The 21,441-nt window shown below is 32.7% G+C and overlaps 1 protein-coding gene across 1 annotated transcript in view; it reads right to left on the bottom strand.

The window, feature by feature from the left end:
• LOC128994202 (tyrosine-protein kinase transmembrane receptor Ror-like) overlaps window positions 1-10,032 on the bottom strand; it is a 119,275-nt gene extending 109,243 nt beyond the window's left edge. The window contains exon 1 of the mRNA XM_054418581.1: window positions 9,897-10,032. Coding sequence (XP_054274556.1) covers window positions 9,897-9,975 — 79 coding nt within the window. The 5' untranslated portion in view covers window positions 9,976-10,032. The remainder of the gene's footprint in view (window positions 1-9,896) is intronic.
• Between the last annotated feature and the right edge of the window lie 11,409 nt (window positions 10,033-21,441).

Below are 21,441 nucleotides of genomic sequence, written 5' to 3'. Positions count from 1 at the left end.
ACAATACTGTCTTACCTACTTAGCTCTCCTCGGTATACATAAATTATATCTTTATATATTTTATATGTGTCTAATAAAGTCAGAAACAGAAATTCACTTTATTATTAATTTGACTAGATATTATTATCAAGATAATCAAGTATGTAGTTATTTATTTATTATTAATAAAATGAACTAATGTCAATAGAATTAATAGTTTATTCATTTACTGTTTTTACATAATATATATATATAGATTTTATAAATAAATACCTACCCTATTTCCGATCTTAGTTTACACAGCTAAATATTATATTTTATCTTATTTATTGCATTTTTTGTATTGATTGACGTTTGCTATACAATGTATAAGCAATAAAGACATTATTATTATAGACTTTTAATTTGCAACACCAACTATGGAAAATTGTGTCTGTATCTGCATTTATCGGATATTGAATTTAATTATTAATTTTAAGCTAAAAGTTATCAAACGTTTTTTTTTTTATTTGATTAAAAGTTAGTTCTCCACAGTTTTAGGGAGTATTTATTATATTCGGAATTTTGATAATCAGTAACAAATGTTCTTAGATCAAAGTGATAATAATAATGATTACTAATATTAGTTTCATTCTCATGTACGTCGAAATACGACATGTTTTAGCAATGGACTCGGTTTATGAAGTTATTAAATAAGTTACAACAGTATAAGATTAAATAGCTCAGTAGGAAATATCATCAGTTAAAATATCTATGTACATGAACTAAAAGTTATAAGCATATAGCCTCCCCCCTAACAATTTAAACCTGACTAATCCTACCCATATTTACTGTGTGATCATACATGATTTACCAGCTGGATTAAAAACTCATACGAAATAACACAGAACCAACTGCAATAACACAGGGTTATCCCAAGTAAGGCAAGAATTTATTGAGTTATAAAAGAGATTTTTTAAACTCAACAGCTGGAGTTGAAGGGCAATAGTCTCGACCCGGCTACACGTCCCAAAATAAACAACCCTGTCCCACGTGGTCCAAATTGGGACAGACCAACCCTTTCCTCGTCCCTTAGTCGGGCTTGACAACCGTTCGGAAATTGAACTGTCGGATCTTTGTGAAACCCCGTCATTGGAAACCTTTCGGTATTTGTGACCAAGCTTACAGTCCGCCCCAGATTTTACATTCGTATACGTATTGTTGTTTAATGTAGGTTGGAGTAATTGTGTAACTTAAATTGTATTATTGAGTGAATATATGAAGATATTGTTTTATTAAATGTTTTAATGCTGAATGTTTAAATTTCAAAATAGAAAAGTTGTCACTAGAGATTGGATATACAACTACATTAATTATAAAGGTTTGAAATGCAGTTATATATTTAAAACGTGTTATAAATATGTCTATAACGTGTATAAATAGAGTATATGTACGATTCAAGATGGTCAGATGTGGCAGTTGCATATAGATACAATACATACAACAGTACTGTATAATTTTAGTACATAGTTCATAGGGGGAAAGATGAACGAGAACGAGTTATGAAGACCTCTATCGTGCATTTAATAGAGATCCAGAGGAAAGAGCCTTTTAGTGGCCACGAAATTGAAGAAATACAACTTTCGTTCTATATGGAGTCAAACAAACCAATAATTTAATGTCAACAACCATTCTAATAGCCTGTTCAATCTTTGTTCAACAATAAATGTACAACATAGCGAATGAAACAGTAAAACAGGAATGTGGAAGTTTATTTCCAGCGATAGCGTCAAGAAATAGTCATATTTACCACATTCAAAACATCCCCTTATCAGCCGCTTTAGATTGAAGCCATTAGGTGATAAGACAATAAAGTGATAAGGTAATAAGGTAGTCGGTAGACTACAAAGACATTAGTCGCTTTGATGTTATCTTTAGAGGGTGAGGAAATAGGAGAAAATGTATCTTTACACAATAAATCACTCTACTTCGGCAGAGAAACAGATAAATATAGCTTTAGGTGTAGATTACGTAAGAGGTAGTGTGGAGCAATAATTTTAACATGGGGATATTTTGTTTACTGTACGGTTGTAAGTTAGTTTTACTATGGAGGCAACAACTTACTGTGTGCTATAGGAAATTACATGTTGTATTTTAACTAAGTTATATATATTATAAATTGGCTACACGTGCATGGATGTGATATCAATCTGGTAGGGTGTATTTTATAAGTTAATTTTAATAATCACAGTTCTAGATGTCCTCTAGTGTTGTACCATCGTTATGTCCTCCGTACCATGATGGGCACAAAATTATTTACCAAATTTGTAACAATTATTTCATGGATTCGTTTTACGATGTAAGAAGTTTGTATAATAATAGGTCATCTTTGAGATAGGGACACCACCTAACATATATTAACCCGAATATGAGTGAAGGATGAGTGTAGAATGGCGTGATCATATGTGTAGCTTTGTTGCTGACTTAAAGATCAGCTGTTTCATTAGCCAGGATCATTTAAATGCCCAATAATCAGGAACAGCTGGGTCCAGTTTTGAACTATCAAAAGGCTACTGACTTTTCTCAGAACCATTTATTTATTTGATGATTTACTAGTTTCCAGGGCAAATCGTGTGCGTTTGCACTTAACCAACAGACCGTGAAGGTTAATGGAATAAAGTAGAGACCATCCATGTCCAGTGAAGTACTGCCCCAACCATACGTAGACTAACATACGATATCTACCAACCTAGAGTAGTTTTATATTGTCTTACACAACAAATCCATTACTTTGTCAGCTACAGTGACGAAAGATAACTAAATTGCGCCATATATCGGCAAGAGGTCATAGGTTCAAGTTTCACCCTGGCACACCCACACTAATGCATTGTGCAGTTAGCAAATGCATTTTAGTAGTGAACATGTTTTATTTTCACTTTTGATTTTTTTAGTTTGTGTGCAGGCAATTGCGTAGTATTCTATTGCTTTGGGTGATTCATTTACTAAGCTATGTATTGTAAACATGGTATAATTAATGATAACGTAGAACTGCTAGCGTAGGCGTCAAATACATAAAATTATATTAATTACGACGGGATTACCTAAAAACTAATCGAATAACCTCTTCGGGGTAGTACCATCGACTAACCAACACAAGTAGACTTCTCATCCCGTTGTAAATTTCGAAGCTCCTTTTTCGTGTCTAGTTCATGCCTGGTTACACTAATCACTTCTGTAGACAAAATGTTTTTCTATTATTCTAGGGTTAATTTATTATTTGTGATTTACTGTTTGGTTATATAACTAAGGGACGAGTAATTGTTTATGATTGGATTGTTTTATTTTGCTACACAAGGTTTTTAAATTACCGAAATAACAAAAACAAATTGTAAACAAATCACGACCCCTACAGTGTAATCAGTGTGACGACTACTAACAAAAAGATTGTCTTCAGCTGGTCCATAAGGATGAGAAGTATACTAAGTAAGTGTGTTTAGTACGGAAAACCGGGATGACTTCGATATGAAGTAAACAGTATAGTAATGACCTGAAAAAAATTTAAATGTTAATATGGTTTACCGTGTGTGTGTTAATAATCCGTGACTATCACCACAATTTACTCATCTTCGCCATTTCAATAGCACACTGCACCTTGTATGACTCTCACGAGCACCTTGTTCGAATTGGTGAGGTAAAAGAGAACAGCTCTAACCAGAACGCAGCAAAAACGCTAGCTAGGTTAGTAATAAATTAGCATTCAAATCATATAAAACATATGAATAATTTGAGAATATAAATACTACTATTTTGAAACAATGACTAAGTGCATGGCGTTTTATACTAGGGATAATTTTGTACAGTATCAGTTGCCCTCTCACTATTCTACCACTGTAATCTGTACCTGAGAACTAACCCATGTTGGCACCCCATTTAGTATATGTTGTAGAGTTGTTGATTTTTAAAAGATATTCGTCAAATTATAAAAGGTATAAAATTACCTAAGTACTGGCAAAGTGATCCTGTTTTTTCCTTACGGAAAACGCGTTTCGAAGACTAAATCTTCATAATCAGATCTTGTTCAAGAACATTAAAACACTGTCACTTCGAAAAGATCGTCAAGAGTTTACATACAAAACACGGACACATATGAAGTTGTTAAATTAGTATCGTTATGTATAATTTTACCTGTACAGTCTGTTTTGTAGTTTATATTCTGCTTTATTATTTCCTAGGCAGAATATTAATATATATTTACACACTTTCAATATATTTACATTCAACCAGAGTTTTAGTCACAACTATAAATTAAATTTTCTATAGATAGATTAACTATAGATTAGATATTTTTACGAAAGTTCTGAAATAAGCCAATCACAAATCTTAAAGATAAAATATTGATCGTGTTAAAATGTCCAACAACTATAGACCGTCTGGAAAAGATATTTATGGCAAACATAACTGTTTTAAATGTGTTATTCTCAAACCTTGATTCAAAATCCTACTAAATCTTGTGAACCAGATACCAGCCTATATAGAACAGGCCGTTACAGTTGAACTAAAATAAACCGCGCCCCTACATTCAAACCCACGTGCAGCCGAGGCGGATATTCCTGGAAAACATTGTCATTCAGATGCATTTTCACTGAATAAATAGATAGTACTGAGCAAACATGTGTGTTAATCATGTAGAGTATACGGTGAACCTATAGCAGTTTGGGGTTGTAAATATGTATTTTGTTTTTAATCATTTGCAGTGTTTAGTTTGGACTGTTGAAAAATATGTCCCTGTCACATTGATCATAGCGTGATTAACTGGATATAAGTTTAATATGCCATACTTAATCTTTATTATCAGCAAATGACTAAATTATTAAACAAAGGCTCGAAATACTGACGGTTATCAAAAATATTTTTTTGCAAAAATAAAATGTTTTTAAAGTAAAAAATAGTAAGACAGTATTAATACTGTATACAAAAAAGAACAACAATAACAATATTTAAAATTTAATAAAATACTACTCGATGACTTACTAGACTTAAAAACTAGATTATTTCATGTTCCTAAATAAAAATCGCATTTCACACAATCGCATGACGCTTTGGATAAATAATATTTCAATTTTTTTTCTCATATCTGTGCCTATTGTTGAAATTGTATTTCATTTGAGTTGCACTGGTAACACGCACTGGTCTTACAGCCCTGACGAAAATTTCCGAATACTAGATTTAATAATTGATAATCGACAATGTATGAATCTATACAAAAGCAATACATTATACAGTCAAGAGTGCGAAGAAAATGTTTTAAATCAAAGCTCATTGTCAAAATCTTATTTACCTAACACGTGTAGCCTATTGATGAACTGTCATAAGATCCTAGGAATTTATTGCAAGAAAGACATAAATTGCTACGAACCCAAGCAAGAGAAATAGAAACAGTTAAGAGTGAGAGGAGGAGATGCTGTTTACGTGAGAGTGAGTGAGTTAGTGGCAAAGTAGGCCAACCGGTAAAGTGCGGTCGATAGCCGATGGGAGCTCTGTTCACACCTGCACTTACAAGCTTACATTTACAAGACCTCCACTTACAAGCTTACATTTACAAGACCTCCACTTACAAGCTTACATTTACAAGACCTCCACTTACAAGCTTACATTTACAAGACCTCCACTTACAAGCCACACTGAACAAACCCTGAATCTACAAAACCTGTGTACTACACATGGATTCGAATGAATAATTTAAGATTAAATGATTAAATTCTTAAAATTTCCACCAGCATGTGATATTTATTTAAATTGATGTATATCAATCAATAAATGAGAGAAATACTTAAAGAAAATGCGTATTGCATTTAGGAAACACATGCTGCATATCTATTGCACGATACTCGGTTTCATAAGTTTTTCACTGTTTAAGTAGACCTATTCTTTTTTAAGTATTCAGGTATATAAGTATACCTCAACTTGCAGATGGTTCTGTGTGTATAAGTGCAACATTGCCAAATAGTATTTTATTTTTATTTTTATTATGACACAACCTATCCGGCGAAGCTGGTCTTGGTGAAGAGAAAGGTAATCAGGTAAAATATATTGTTAAAATTAAAAAAGTGAATAAATATTGCTGTTTATTATGTAGTTCCTTAACTACTCAAAACCTCAAATCGTACATAAAGTTTAAATAAGTCCAAATTTTGTTAGATATGTATTTTACTTTAGAGCCGTTTTACGATTTGATTTGTATGAAAATATCTATGTTGTTTTGTTTTATAAGAATTTACCATTGACATTTTTTTGTCTATTGATTTTATTGTTTATTATAATTTTTTTAGTTGGAAAATCTATCAAAAACACACTAGAAGTGGTCCTAGCTGGTTACCGAGCTGGTGTAAGTCCATCTTGGACACAGACATAATGTAGTTCCCACTTTCGAGTGATTATCTAAAACACATTAGCCTACAACAATGCCTTCACGAAAAGATTGATCACGCCAGAGTCAAGACTAACAACACTTTCATCTTTTCCACTTCTATTACCCACTATCATTTCTTATTACCTCTAATGGGATATCAATATGACAGCTCCATCGACCAACCCAGCCGCGTAACACATATTCCGTGTATCAGGCCAGCCAATCATCAATCACGATTGTTATGACGCGGCAGCTGCGACCAATCACAGTCCAGGATTCAGTGACCCTCGTCACAGCGGTTACGGTCTGAACTTATGACTGGAGTGAGAACGACTTTGGGTCCGAGAATTCAAATTGGCACGACGGATCTGGGAACTTGCCATAAACTGTTTGGTTTATGGTTTGACAAGTTGAAGAGGTTCGACTTTTGTTTTACTTTGTTGACTAGACAGTAAATGTAAATATAGGATAGCTTGAAGACTAAATAGCCTTAATAGGTGAATAAACATAAAAATCGAGAAGAATACAAATGTATTTTGAAGAATTTCTAATTTAAGAGAAGATGTTTTTCTGCATTTGTTTGCAGTTGAACAAAACCCCTACACAATTTGGTAAATAAGCTACTGCACTGTTTTAGTACTGAAGTAGACAGTTAGTAGGAGTAGACTACTGTTGGCAATCTGTTCTGAGGAGTGGTGTTTAACTGACTACTTTACGGCTTGACAAATATTTGGCACGTCTAGCGGCTAGGCTAGACTGTACAGTGTACGTGTGCACAACCGTTTACCATCGCTATGTACTACACCCTTGCAACATGTGCAGTGTGTGTTATTCAACTGTAAGTGCCTAGTGCTTGGTGAATGAAAATGGTTGTGAAGATTGTGGTTCATATTAAAAATTACAATTGTGAACTATTGGCTTTTGTTACTGGACTTTGTTACTGGTCATATATATTTCATGCGAATGAATTTAAACAAGTAACATTTCTATAATTAACCTTCTCATAAACTAACGCTGTAAGATTGATATTCTTGTAATGATATATTTTACTTTTGGTGATGAGATTATACTATTATATTTATAACTTAAAAGGCGAAAAAAGGCTTATTTAGCGCATTTCCCTATAGGGAAGTAACTATTACTATAACTAGTAACTATTAATAGGACCGGGACCGATTTTTTTTTTTTTCATTTTGATGTCCCCAGAGGCCACAACACCATTCGTTCAAAATATTATTATATGTATACTGTATATATGTTTACAGACTGTGTGTGTTATATATATGGCCTAACACGATAACTCGAGTAATTTTTGTCCGATTTTGATGCAATTTAATTTAAAGGTGTAAGTCGGGATAAACTTAAATGAGTTCGCAAACCAGTATGTTCGGACAATGTTAACGGGGTTTAACGGGAAGTTTTATGGTGCCAAAATTGGATGTCATAATTTTTGACTCTTGAAATTAAAATTGGAGTTGTCAGTTGACATGTAAAATAAATAATAAATAAATAAATAAAACAAACATTTTCCAATTTCTCTCTAGACCATTTTAAAGAGTAAAAAACAAATGATTTAGTATATCAAAGTGTTTTTGTACTGTTATTGGTAACGAAGAAAATTAAAAAAAAAAAATTTAAATTTAAAATTCCCATGCTATTCTTATGGACAATATTGTAAAATGTTGTAGTTTTTTTTCTTCTTGGATATATTTATATCAAACCTGGAATATGTATTTATTTTATTCTAACCTATTAATATTTAAATAAAGACCTCAGTTTATTAGTTTCCCTGTAGCAGCAAACCTAGGTACTCGTTAAACCTAATGTTATATAAATAGTTTTAATTTTAAATCAATTCAGTCAAATGGAAATTTGCAAGTCGACAGGTTTGCTGCGGCCGGGGTATTTTAATTTAAATCTGTCGTTAATAACTAATAAGAAAGCTATTCCATATATGACGAGATGGGAAATTATTTACCAATTAGCTCGACCCATGAAATGTTGTGTTTTCATTTGTGCAATTTTTAATCAGAAAATAATTAGCTCAATGTAGGTCAAAGTCAATACTATTATGACGCTGTTAAAATATTACAGGGCTATGATTATCACTTAAAACATTTTTCATTTTTGTCAAATATTTTTGTTTACTTCCCTACAAACTGTTCATAAATTAACTCATATAATATAAATGAACTAAATAATATTAGCTTTATAACTTTTATAGCATCTTTTTCAACGCACAGACAACTATTTATCTCAATATTGCAGAACCTATAATCAATAACACCTGTACTTGTATTAGATACCTTGTGGTAATCATTAGTAACATTGAGTCCGTAACATCTGAGAAAGATACAAATCCTATTATTTTTCAACTTCCAAAGAGGCACGTATTAATGTGAAGATATATTGATATACAAGCCATATACACATATTTATTTTCATATCCATGGTAGATAGTGTGGCCAAGCCAAGAGTTTTTTTTTTTTTTTTTTACTCTAGATATTGTTGTGGCCAAATTGCGTCGAAGACTAACTTAATGTAATGTAGTGATACGTTATTTTTATCTTAAGTCTAAATTATATTGATTTGGTAAACACTTAGGCCCATTTAAACCTTTAATAGCCTAGATGTATCTTTATTGGATACAAAATCTTAATGCATTTTGATTCAGTAGTCTTAGAATAGTTCCGACAAATGCATATGAGATATAAAACTATTATTGACTTAAATTAGGTACTGTACACTGTAAATTTTATTTATTTATTTATTTTTAAGACAAACACATTCTTTACAATAATTTTACATTGTGATACATGCCACAAGATGCTTATTAATGCTGTTAAATGTTGTACAGATAAGAAACATTTACAGTATGGTAGGCCTACATGTAAATGTCTTTTTGGAGACCTAATTATTTTAATTTAAAAGTGTGATAGGTAGTGTTTTATTTGTACAGTTTCATTTTTACAAGTTGTATTGTTTACGTTTTTAGTAAAAGTCAGGAAACGGCCCAGTCTTTCGTCTAGTTACTATCCAGTGTTCACATGCAGTTTGTAAGCATAATTAATTAATAGTAAAATGTATACAGTACATATTCTGCTTGTATGAATAAATAAAAAGCTCACTATTGTATTTAATTTAATGAAGTACAAATAGTACGGCACTTAAGTCTTCTACGTTTAACTTTTTACAAATACTTATTATCTTAAATTTCACCGCTTTGGGATTAGAATTATCCATTGAAAATACGTATCTTTAAATGTTGGCTGAACTTTGAAAACTGTGTGATATTTTTTTTATGTTAAAGTAATATCGTAATATCTATTAGGAAGTATATTGTTCTTGTTTACCGTCGTGGATGTTACTCGTTTCTTAAGTTTTGCATAAAAAGTTGATATACAAAACTTCATGCTAGAACTTGTTTTAGTTATTATACGCATTGGTGTTGCCACATTTGATTCACAAATCTCTTGGTCGGTACTGTATAAACTACCAATATATTTAGAAAATTTATAAATGTACATACAATCATCCTCAGGAACGTGGCGAGCGCATCCTCCCAGACAGCTGAAGACACATAAGACTAATACACTGTGTAGCCACATAATCCTCACATAAACCACATGATCGGGAACACAACACGACTGTGGAAAAAGACGACGAACCGCACAACGACGCTGCCGCACGCACACTACACTGCCGCGCCGCGACCGTCGGCGGCCAACAATCGGCCCGGAGATAACCGAAGATCGGCGGAAACACGCGAAACCGCTACACCTTGTATGGAGCGATCTCTAGCGAGAGTTTCAGCAATGTAACAGTTTGGAAGTAACGGTACCAGTGGATACAAGTCTGGGTACTTCATGGTTAAATAACTGTTATTATGTATCCATGTTGGAAAGAGGTATTTTGTAGATACTGAAGTGCTTTGGAAACCTAGTAGGATATTAAAATATTGCTGAAGTGTATGTGTTACACAAACTGACGTAATTTTGTAACATTACTTGGTAATGTGAGTGTAGTAGATAGAAAATTAAATACTTTACAGGACTAGAGCGCAAACTCGTAGTTGACATCTTTGAATCGCATACTGTACCCATATATTTAAAACTAGGTTGTCATACATAACTTATGTTTTTTTTTTTTTAATTACAACAAGTAACGATAAGATCAGTTAAGTTATTTGTATGTCTTTTCGCACATTTCAGTGTGCAAAGCTTTTTGTGATGTTGCCTGCATAACTAGCCTAATACACTGTGTAAAATAGTTGTTATTATGAAACAATAACAGTTTGTATTTAAGTTAATTTTTCGTTTGGAAACTTGTATTCTATACCTCGTACCACTACGGTGATAAAATACAAAATTCTAATTAGAAGTAATTAATTATTGCACATTTTCAATAATATAGCTCGAATGATTTCATAGATTTGCAACCATTAACAAATTAATTTTTAGTTTGAACAGAAAAATTCCGAAACAATTCAATATTCAACAAACGCAAGACTATACTGTTAATTTAAAAAAATATCTTAACCCAATCAACTACACTTAAGTATAAGTTCTACAAAAACAAAAATAATTAGACTGGAATAAAATGATTCATAAATGATTCCTACCCCGAGTTAAAGGCAGTGCTCAAATGACAACCAAATAAATAGGTGCAATTTATTAGAACCATTGTACTATTTAGGTAACTATAAACATTCTTTAAAAAAATCAATATTGTTTGGTTAAAATAAAACCTCGTACGTTCCTGTTATAGATTGAACTGAAGATGTGTATATTTCTTTGAAGATCGTCTGACACTCCGTCGGGTGAATCAAGTTTATGATTTAGTCGCTATAAACCCGTCGGCGGAGTGTGGAGTGTAGGTTTCTCGCTACATACAAGATACGAACTAACCTGACAAGCTACAAGTCGAGTCATATTTATGATTAACTCGCTATAAACTAGTCACCATGGTGTAGGTGGAGTGAGGGGGGGACTTCACACCATATTGAAAGGATACGGAGGAGTGGGGTGGAGGGGGGGGCTTTAACACCACATCGAAATCTACAGAATAAGCTATAAGTTACATATACAGCTGTAACATACACGCTACGGCTACAAGATGGTACTTCAAACTAAAACTATAAGTTTCAGCTAAAAGTTACAGCTACAAGCTAATACTTCAAGTTACAGCTATGTCTGCACTACATGCTATACAGCTATAAGCTACTTCTATAATTTACAGATGCAAGCAGATACAAAATATAGCTACCGTACGAGCTATAGAAAAAAACTACATATATATTTACAACCCAAGAAAAAAAAACAAAAAACTCTACAGATACATTATCCTGGTTTCAGCTGCAGGATTCAGTCTAATGGTAAGTCTATAGGAAACGGGATACAAGCTAAAGTAACAAGGCATAGTCTTCATGATACATGCTACTGGATACAAGCTAAAGCCACAAGCCACAGCTACAAGCCTTAGCTACAAGCATTGAATATATATTTGACTATATCTACAAGTCACAGCTACAAGCTCCTAGCCTTCGAAGTCGCAGACGGGTATGGCAGTGAAGCACGTAGAACCCCTGTGGACCTACAGGTATAGTGCGTTTAAAATACAAATTATATTCGAGACTGTGCCCATGTATTATTGAACAGCCACCTCCGAACTATTCCTGGCGCTTTTCGAATTCATTATAATCTGCTGAATATTGATTTAGTAACGCTTATTGCCTCACTTTTGTGGGGCGAACTAGGAACGGATTTTTTGTCAAATTAGGTTTCTAGGAACAAATTATGTATTTGTTAGAGATGAATCTGTAAAAGGTAATCATTGGCTACTTGAAAATGGAAATACGAGTTCCCTGTAATAGTCTCTCTAAATTAGTTTGTTTAAGTTTTAAGGTCAAGTTTTGTTATGTTACGATTCTTACACATCTGAAGGTGTTGGAGCCAAATATATAATTTTATCTTACATCAGTTTACTATTCTCCTTTTTTACATAGGATATCAATAAAGTCAGAATATTATTCCTTTCGATTTCTTCAAATAAATTAAATTGAGATGTTACATTTTGAGACGGCCTAAAACATCTCTTAGTCTAATTTATTATTTTTTTCTAATAGTTTTACTCGAAATTTGAAAAACTAGGATAAATTAAGTAAGAAAACAGAACACAAAGAGAAATTTGTCGCGTTTATACAAACGATACTACATGGTTGAGGAGAATTTGTTCGTGTATTTGTTGTGTACTCAATTTACTTGTATATATTCTACAACCTGTGTTTTGACAAACTAATTTTAACGCCCAATAGACCCGACTGTCAGGTCTGTGTGTCAACCAAGGTGTATGGTTTGTGTGGTTCCCACCCCTCGGAACATCTGGGGGGCAGATCCTATCTAGGGCCACTTCTCGCCTTCCTAGATAAACATCTGTAAAACACATCCGTCACTCTGATAGAGCTGTTTGCCTTTGATTTTAGGAATCACATTCTCCTAATTGCCTGCTTTTCTTTTACTATAAAAACTATAAACAATTTGTTTGTTTAATATTGAAAAAGCATTATTTTGAAAAATAATTGGTTGATACTCATAAGTAAGTTGATGTGAAGATATATTATATTGAGCTAATTCAATTAACTTTTCACTTATAAATTGTTATCACTCATCCAAAACGTAATGTGACATTGATTGATATAGTGTCAAAGTATTGAGGGTTTATGTTTATTCTTTACGTCAATTCCATTTTTGAAAACTTGGTAACCAACGAGAGAATCTGTTTGGATTTTTGAATATCGTAAGTGATGAAAGCCAATAATAACATCTTGTATGATGACTCGTTTTAAAGTTTTGGCTAGATATTCTAGTGCCCTAACTGGAAGTACGATTTAAAATCTATCAAATCAGCAACGGATTGCTTTGTGTATTTTTATTTTGCGACTCGGTGGTTCGAAGCCCACGTTTATTTGTTGGTAAAACTAACTACGGTAGGTCTCTCGTCACAAACTTATTCTGTATTGATAACTCCACTAAAAGTTTATAAGATACTAATAACTTGAACGTCTTATTTTATTCTAACAATATTAGATGATAGTGTATAGTCAAACATCAAATCATCCATGCTACAAGCCAATAATGGTCCCCAAATAACCTTATACATTGGGGCGATGACACTATGTTTTCACAAGTGCACTGTTGATCCATGGAGGTTTGTTTACTTATAAATCAGTTTAGGGTCAAAAGTGTCCCGTTGACAATACGACATGAGCTAGTCGGGTCTCGGGTGGCTAATGCCTCATCCGGTGAAAGATGAATTAAAAACAACACCCATTCCTTCCTGCCATCGCTCTTGCTCTAGTTGGATTATTTTAAACTGTACTAATTATATACGCGTGTAATGTATATGGGGGAGAGGTTTGTAAGTTGTTGTTGCAACTACTTTTACAAGTCCCTTGGTACTGAGTGTATCGTAAGTAAGTTTTAAAGAAAGAAATGTGCGATGAATACTTTTTTACTGAAAACTGCAGCTTAGTTGTAACGTGTTTGACTAATAAGAAATTGCTGGTTGGGGACTGTTCGCACGTAGTATCGTATCATTACATTCACCTCTAGCTTAGTTTTACCACAGAATAAAAAGTGCATAACGTAACTGTCTTTTCCGTCCTTATATCCCCACCAGACCAATAGTCTATGTAACGAAGAGATAAGTTTAAAAACGCAAGGAAAAAATAAATAAAATTAGGTCAAATATCCGTTGTCTCCAGGTGACGAGATCTATCCATGAAAAAATACTTCTTTTGATTTAAATTATGGATATTTTACATTTTAATGCTGTACAAAAACATTCACACTATGTTTTTCCTACTGTTACCTAACAATGTACATGTTCTCTCACTGATTTGACTCTAATTACTTTGTCTCACTCCAGATTTGCAACGAGAAGGCACGAAATAGTGAGCGCGTAACATGCAGGCAACGTCGTATGCGCGCGAAATACGTTGGCAGCACTGGCTGTAAATCAGCTGGTCAGCTGTTGTACTGTTGTATTTGTCACTTCACATTAAATGTTACATTAAAAGTTCACTTCTGTGTAAAAATAGGTTATGTTTCTTCACCAATTTATTTGTTTTATGGTAACTGTAGGAAAATTATAATGTGCAACTCGAGTTCAAAGTACAATTGCCTCACTCGAGAAACCATTCCACGGCTCGTGAGTGAGGATTTCTCTCGAGTGAGTCAATTGCTCACTTTTCTCATTAGTTGCACAAATAACTATTCTCCAAACATTTAACCCAAAAGGTGTGTTTAAGCAATATATAATTAAATTTAATTGAGTTAAAATTTTGTTAGCCACGACTAGATAAAAAATATAGGTTTTCAAGGGAAACTTTTTCTGACATTTTTACATACAATCAGAAAGTGATGAAAATATCTATATATATAATACTTGACAGTCAATCAGAATCGGTTAAGAGGTATGCCATGACCCCACAGTTATTGTAATGACTTTAAACATATTCTGTAGCGGTCAGGTAGTTAGTTGAGCTACTTGTTTGTGAATTATCATATAATGAGATGTGCCGGTCTATCGGCCAACGGTGTCCACCCTCAGTCAATTTATAATTCAATATGACCGGCCCTTGACAACAGTTTAGGGGACGAGGCCCTCTGACGCAGACTGTAATTGCCTCGTACCTCCAAGTGTACAACACCTCATACTCACTAAAAAATGCTTGAAATAATATCTCGTTTTAAAAACTTTTTCAAACCCTCGTTTTTACTATAAGGGTTTAGCAATTTGACTGCAGTTTTTGCTTACAATTTTATCCATACCGCGTTATCGTCTTTAAGAGGAATTTATAAATGTGTAATGAACTTTAAATATAGCGAAGGAAAATTGCAACTCTCCCGGAAGGAGTGGACTTTATTAAACTCTTTACACACCATTGTAAAGTATATGAGTTATTCTTGGAAGTTGGACCATAAATGGAAATAGGTTCTGACCTGTAATATGTCTGTGTATTTACGATTCGGTCCTTGAATCATGGGGTAAACTACTGTCTTTACAACCCTTATGAATACTATAGTAGCCTAAACGTGAGGTGACAGTTAAAAAGAAAGTAGTCTATTTATATTCTATTTTAACTATTTATTTACTGTCCTGTAAAGAAATAATTGAAAAATTGAACTAACCACCTTTATCCATCCGTACAGTATAATGTATCACACCACCGTAGTAAAAGTAGGTTTCTAAAATATTTAATTCGCAATTTCTTTATACTGTCATAATACACTGTACACAATATTGTACGCCTATTTCATGGTACTTAACGTTATTGTAAGAAAACTCCGCGATGATTAATATTAAGTACAACTCTAGCACCGTTGAACGTCACGTTAATCGCTACAATATTGTCACTGAACACCAACAACGAATGTCTTTGTTCATGTCGGAGGGCCTCTCGCGTGTTAACGACTTTGCCCTTACGCTTGCATTGTTCATTAGGCTGAAAACGGAGTAGTCATTATAAGCTATAAAGCCACCTATTTTATAGCTATGCATGTAAAGATTAAATGCTGTATTCGCGTTGCAAAAACCACGTTATTTTAGTAGCTGTAAATTTTCAGGATATGTAAGTTAATGTTTCACAATGCAGTGCAGTTACGTTGATATGATTTTATATGGACGAAAATACACCTTGCAATTTGAATATTTGTTGGTGCTATTTATGATTCTGATGTAATAAATTGTGAATGTGAATTAAATATGTTTCCTGTTTGTGCTTATGCAAATTAACGCCAATACACATGTAACTAGTGTATGTTATTTCCTTATTTCGGTTTAATTTGGCTTACGGAATACATGCCATTAAAAATAAAACTGTAGAGTTTATTTGATGAGATATTTCTAAACGGAGTACTTTCCATTTGCCATTTACTTAGCGAAAAATCAAAACTTCACTACTAAACAAGTTTTATAATAATTCATCTTTATTTCAATTCAAATTCCAACCAAATGTCATGAAAACAGTAACCTCATAGGCCTACAGTAGAATTACCGACCGAAGCATTTCAAAAGTTGTTTATAACTTTCAAGTTTATTGGCACGATTTTATGTTGTACAAAACTTATGATGTGTTTAAATAATCTGTTTACGTAGCTATGTTTGACTCTCTCTGGATGATAGTTTTTATGTGGATGTAGAATATTATGTCGTATTGGTCTGAATTTGCAAATGAGTATTTGGCTTTAACTTTAAAACACAACTGTTATCATGGTTTCCTACATTATTTTAATGGTTAAAGTTATTACTTAAACACTGGTCATTTTGGGGGTTTCCTGTTTTTCTCCAAGCTTGACAAATTGTAGATAAACAAACTAAAGAGTGACGCAATAACACACTTGTAAAAACACGTCTGGACTGTTGACGTATTTTGCAAACATTCCTACATGTGGTCCCAGACTGATTTCTACGCTGAAAGTAACATTCAGTCGTTACTATGACTTCATCGTCGGGAAAGCAACGTCGTATTTTTAATTTGTCATCGATAGTGTTATATTTTTAAAAACTGGAACTAAATAGATGTTTTTAACCGACTTCCCCACTACCAACAAAAGGAGGAGGTTCTCAATTTGTTTGTGGCGATGTTTTTTTTTTTCTATGTATGTTCACCAATTTCTCTGTGATTCTTTTACCGATCAGTGTGTTTCCACCACCAAAATAACCAGGAGAGTTTCTATTTGGTACCTTATATATTATCTTTAAGTATAATATTTGTTTCGGTGAAAATTTCTGAAAACCTTAAATATTCAACATTTATTTTGTTTACATTTGTGCAGATTGTTTACATATGTGCAGAGAAGGCAATAAATAATAACATTTCTACAGCTGTTAGTTGAAACCATTTAAATGAAGCTACAGACAATTCTTCATGAAACAGTTGCTTCATATTGATCAATAAACTATTTCTTGCCATGGAGCCTTAATGAATTACATTGAGAAAAATGCATTTTGTTTTGGTTACTATAAAAAATGTATTTTAACGTTTGACCTGATTTGTGTATACAGTAATTCTGTTTTTAGTATTGAATATTCTGACTTACTATACAAACACATATATGTTTCAGTGAATAGCTGTATGATATTGACAAATAAAGGTGTATTGTGAAAACCAAAGCATTCGTAAAACAGGTCTAAATATAAATGAAATGCAATTATTCCTTACACGACCTAAGAAGTGTGACAGTGCATAATCGTCAATTGTCTTAAAAGTGTTAAATGTTTTAATTACTAAACATGCATTTGCAGATGTGGAATGTTTATTGATATTCTCTACCCAGTTACTATATCATATCAATACTATTATGCCTGCTTCGGAAAGTCCTAGAGGAAGATGATTTGCAATTTCGAATAGGCTATATCTTGATCAAACAAAACCACCTACATGGCTTGCACCACTTTTAGCTGAACCAATCTTTTATATACATATTTCATTTGCAGATGTGGAATGTTTATTAATATTTTCTACCCAGTTACTATAACATATCAATACTATAATGCCTGCTTCGGAAAGTCCTAGAGGAAGATGATTTGCAATTTCGACTAGAATATATCTTGAGCAAACAAAACCCCCTACATGACTTACACCACTTTTAGCTGAACCAATCTTTCATATAATATTTTCCAAAGGTACTATACGTGTTAACGACCAATTTTCCACTTTTGAGAGATTTTTTAGTGCTGGTAGCTGAGGAATAACTTTCAAATTGTTCCAAAAGGCTTGAGACGTTACTGCATTTCTTTTTATAATGTAGAAGTTTGAGACGTTACTGTATTTCTTTTTATAATGTAGAAGTACACCGATTGCAGGAAACGATGATGTCTGACATTTCAATGTATCTAGAAAAGACAATTAGTTTTTCATTAGGCCTAATGTAATGGACAACTCTTTCTTTCTTAAGGAATACCTAAAAATGTTTATTTTCATACCCATTGATTATGTAACCTGAACAGGTGACTCAAGCAGTTTTAAAATAATGATTGTTCTGTGGAACTTTTGATTGTTTCAAACAGTTTTGCTTATCAAAAAACCTCAAGTAATTAATACATAAAAAATTATAAAGTCACTAAAAATCATGAAATAATTTATTTTTGTAAAAAAATACAACCGACTTCAAACGCTCTAAAAAGAATAAAATAATTTCAATAAAGTAAACTTTTGTATTAGGCAAGCTCACGTATTTCAAGTCGGCGCGGCTCAAACTGCAAATATGATTGAAATTAAATATTGTGTGTGTATTTTGAAAATCAATAAATTGTAGCTGGATAACATAAATATATAAAAAAACATACTGAACTGTTTTTTTTTTATATATTAAAGGAAATATTTTCTTGTATTTTAGGTTTACTTCAGAATAAATGCATTATGAAAATAACACACACAAATGTTCTATATGAATAGGAAAAGAATTTAGTTTGATATTGTTATAGGGAAAAGAAGCTAGTTTAGTATTAAAACGTTACTTTTCCAAGTTAGAAACATTTAAATGCGTTATAATATTTTTAAAGATACTCGTTAATACCACTATAATGCCGATCTCTGATTACGGTAATAAAATAACACTTAACGCATAGCTATGAAAAAGACATGCAGATTAACACCTTTAGTTATAGATAGTCACCTGCAATATGGACACCCTCTTTAAATTTTGTATAAAAATCATCATAGAGCCGCGCCGACTTTAAATACGTGAGCTTGCCTAATACAAAAGTTTACTTTATTGAAATTATTTTATTCTTTTTAGAGCGTTTGAAGTCGGTTGTATTTTTTTACAAAAATAAATTATTACATTTACTCGTTCCATCGCAGACAAAAGGAGTAAATCTCAAGTGATTAATATTCCTTGATAATCTGACCACAAGTTTATTAAACTAGCAAATCCTATACACATTCATGAAAACGAATAAGGGTGAATCGCTTGAATTCCCTTGTATGCTGAATAGGAGAGAGTAATGGAACAAAAGACTTTCCTATAATATTTTCCTGAAGTAAAGATTGATATTCAGTTCTACCTCTTGTTACAAAAAATATAGGAAAAATATGTATCAGCACCTTTTACAAGTTTCATAGAAACGGGAATGAAAAAGTACGATTTGTAGTAGACATGCATCCTACAACAATTCCGTGTTTCATAAAGACTTCCATTAGTATTTCCATTTGCTTGGGAACCATTACGGCTGTCGATACTCCACAGTACAAATTACAAAATCAATAACCTATTGTGCGGGCAAAGTGCACACCATAACCGAGTTTCTTTCGCTCTCATCACAATTGCTAAATGAATTGTGACCTAGTTTTTCAATAAATGCTCTGAATGTAGGTGTTTTCATTGGAAATAGGTTTTACGTGCACATGTGCTGTCAAACCTTAGTATAAAGCCGCATAGCTTTGAACAAACAAATTTAAGGATTTTATCAATAAGAATATAGTTTATATTATACAGTAGTGGACATTTTGGGTGGTTCCATCAGTGGTAGTTCAGTGATAGTTATCATAGGCAATAATAGTCCAAGAGCAACAATAAATTTATTTTTAACTTTCCCTTGTAACCATGTCGTATAGCTGAGTGAATAAATTTCGTATAATTCGGTTAAAATTCTAGAAAAGTCAAAAGATTAAGCTATAAGTCATTGGTGAATGACATAACACTAACCCTCATCTCCAGGGGAAGAGTTCTAATATCATTAGAGCCTTTTAACACTTAATTGAACACACTGGAAAGTCTAAAAGTACGAAAGAATTACCAACGTTCATCAGACTTAAAACATAATTTCAATGATGTGTTTACAGTGGCACACAATTTACAGTTAATTTAAAATATTATTTAGGTTCCGATAGTTTAAAGTTCTATTCACATTGTGAAGTTTGATTACTTGACTAATTTTGTCACATGAAAAATATTCTTTTTGTTATTCTGACCACACCTCGATTGAAATACAAACATATTAACCTAACCTTGCCTAAGGTGTGTTGGGTATAACAGAAATTAAGGGTTTGGTTGGTATAACAGAAAAGCGCCAAAAACATTTTTTTTCCTTTAATACAGTGTGTATTGACACAGTTGTATTGACATTCGGTGAATTTAAATCTACAATACAATTATATGTAATTCAACAATATTACCATATGTTACCAAACAAACATAAATATAATTGACATATTTGGTCTGATACTCAAAAATGTATTTCCTTGATAAATTAAAGTCACTTACCATCCCTTATGATGTATACCATCCTAGACTTCTTGGCTCTGGACTTGAGTGGCCGGAGGCCAAGTCAAAGCTATTATTTAAATGAAGCTTGGCCGAGTTGTAATTTAATAAATCTGTTTGGCCTGCGGCTACATTGAGAGGCCCTCATGTCAATTACTGTTGATTGATTTATGGCGCGACAAGGAAACTCTTTAGTTTATGGTGTTTAGTTAACTTGCACCGTCGAAGTTTGTAATCAATTATGTAATGTGACCTAATTGTATTAAGGTGAATCTATTGCACTGAAACTAAGTAACTAATTGCCAAGTACGTTATAATATCTACTTTAAATGTTTGACAGTTTAAAGATTTAAAACAACTTCTCGTATGAATTGGTTTTTTCTTAAGACATCTTAACTTGAAGTACTTATATGTGCATGGCATTTTTATAGGAAGTAATTTGATAACAGATTTAAGAAGATTAAGTTTTAAAAACTAAGTGATTTATTACTGAAAATAAGGACATTTTTCAAACTAAAGAGTATTGAAAATGAGTTTTTGTCATTTTTATCTGTTGTTCATTAAATTTTAACATGGTTATTTGGCGACAGAATTATTGCTGTCATGAGAACACTAATATGAGTTTACAAAACATTATTGTTTGTTTTCAAATAACACAAGATGTGTTGATAATGCTCCGAATAAATGAAGTACCGGTTTTATTTTTTGAAAAATGCCATAAGCTAAGTTCCCTGTGTAATACAAAAGTGAGTATTGGTGCTTGCTTTGTTCTACGCTTATACTTCAGGCAATGTTTCAACAATC

Source organism: Macrosteles quadrilineatus, unplaced genomic scaffold, assembly GCF_028750875.1.
Source record: "Macrosteles quadrilineatus isolate MER2022 unplaced genomic scaffold, UCM_ALF_1.0 Scaffold_5__1_contigs__length_97177068, whole genome shotgun sequence".
In the NCBI taxonomy this organism is placed as follows: domain Eukaryota; kingdom Metazoa; phylum Arthropoda; class Insecta; order Hemiptera; family Cicadellidae; genus Macrosteles; species Macrosteles quadrilineatus.
This window is presented reverse-complemented; position numbering and strand designations above follow the sequence as displayed.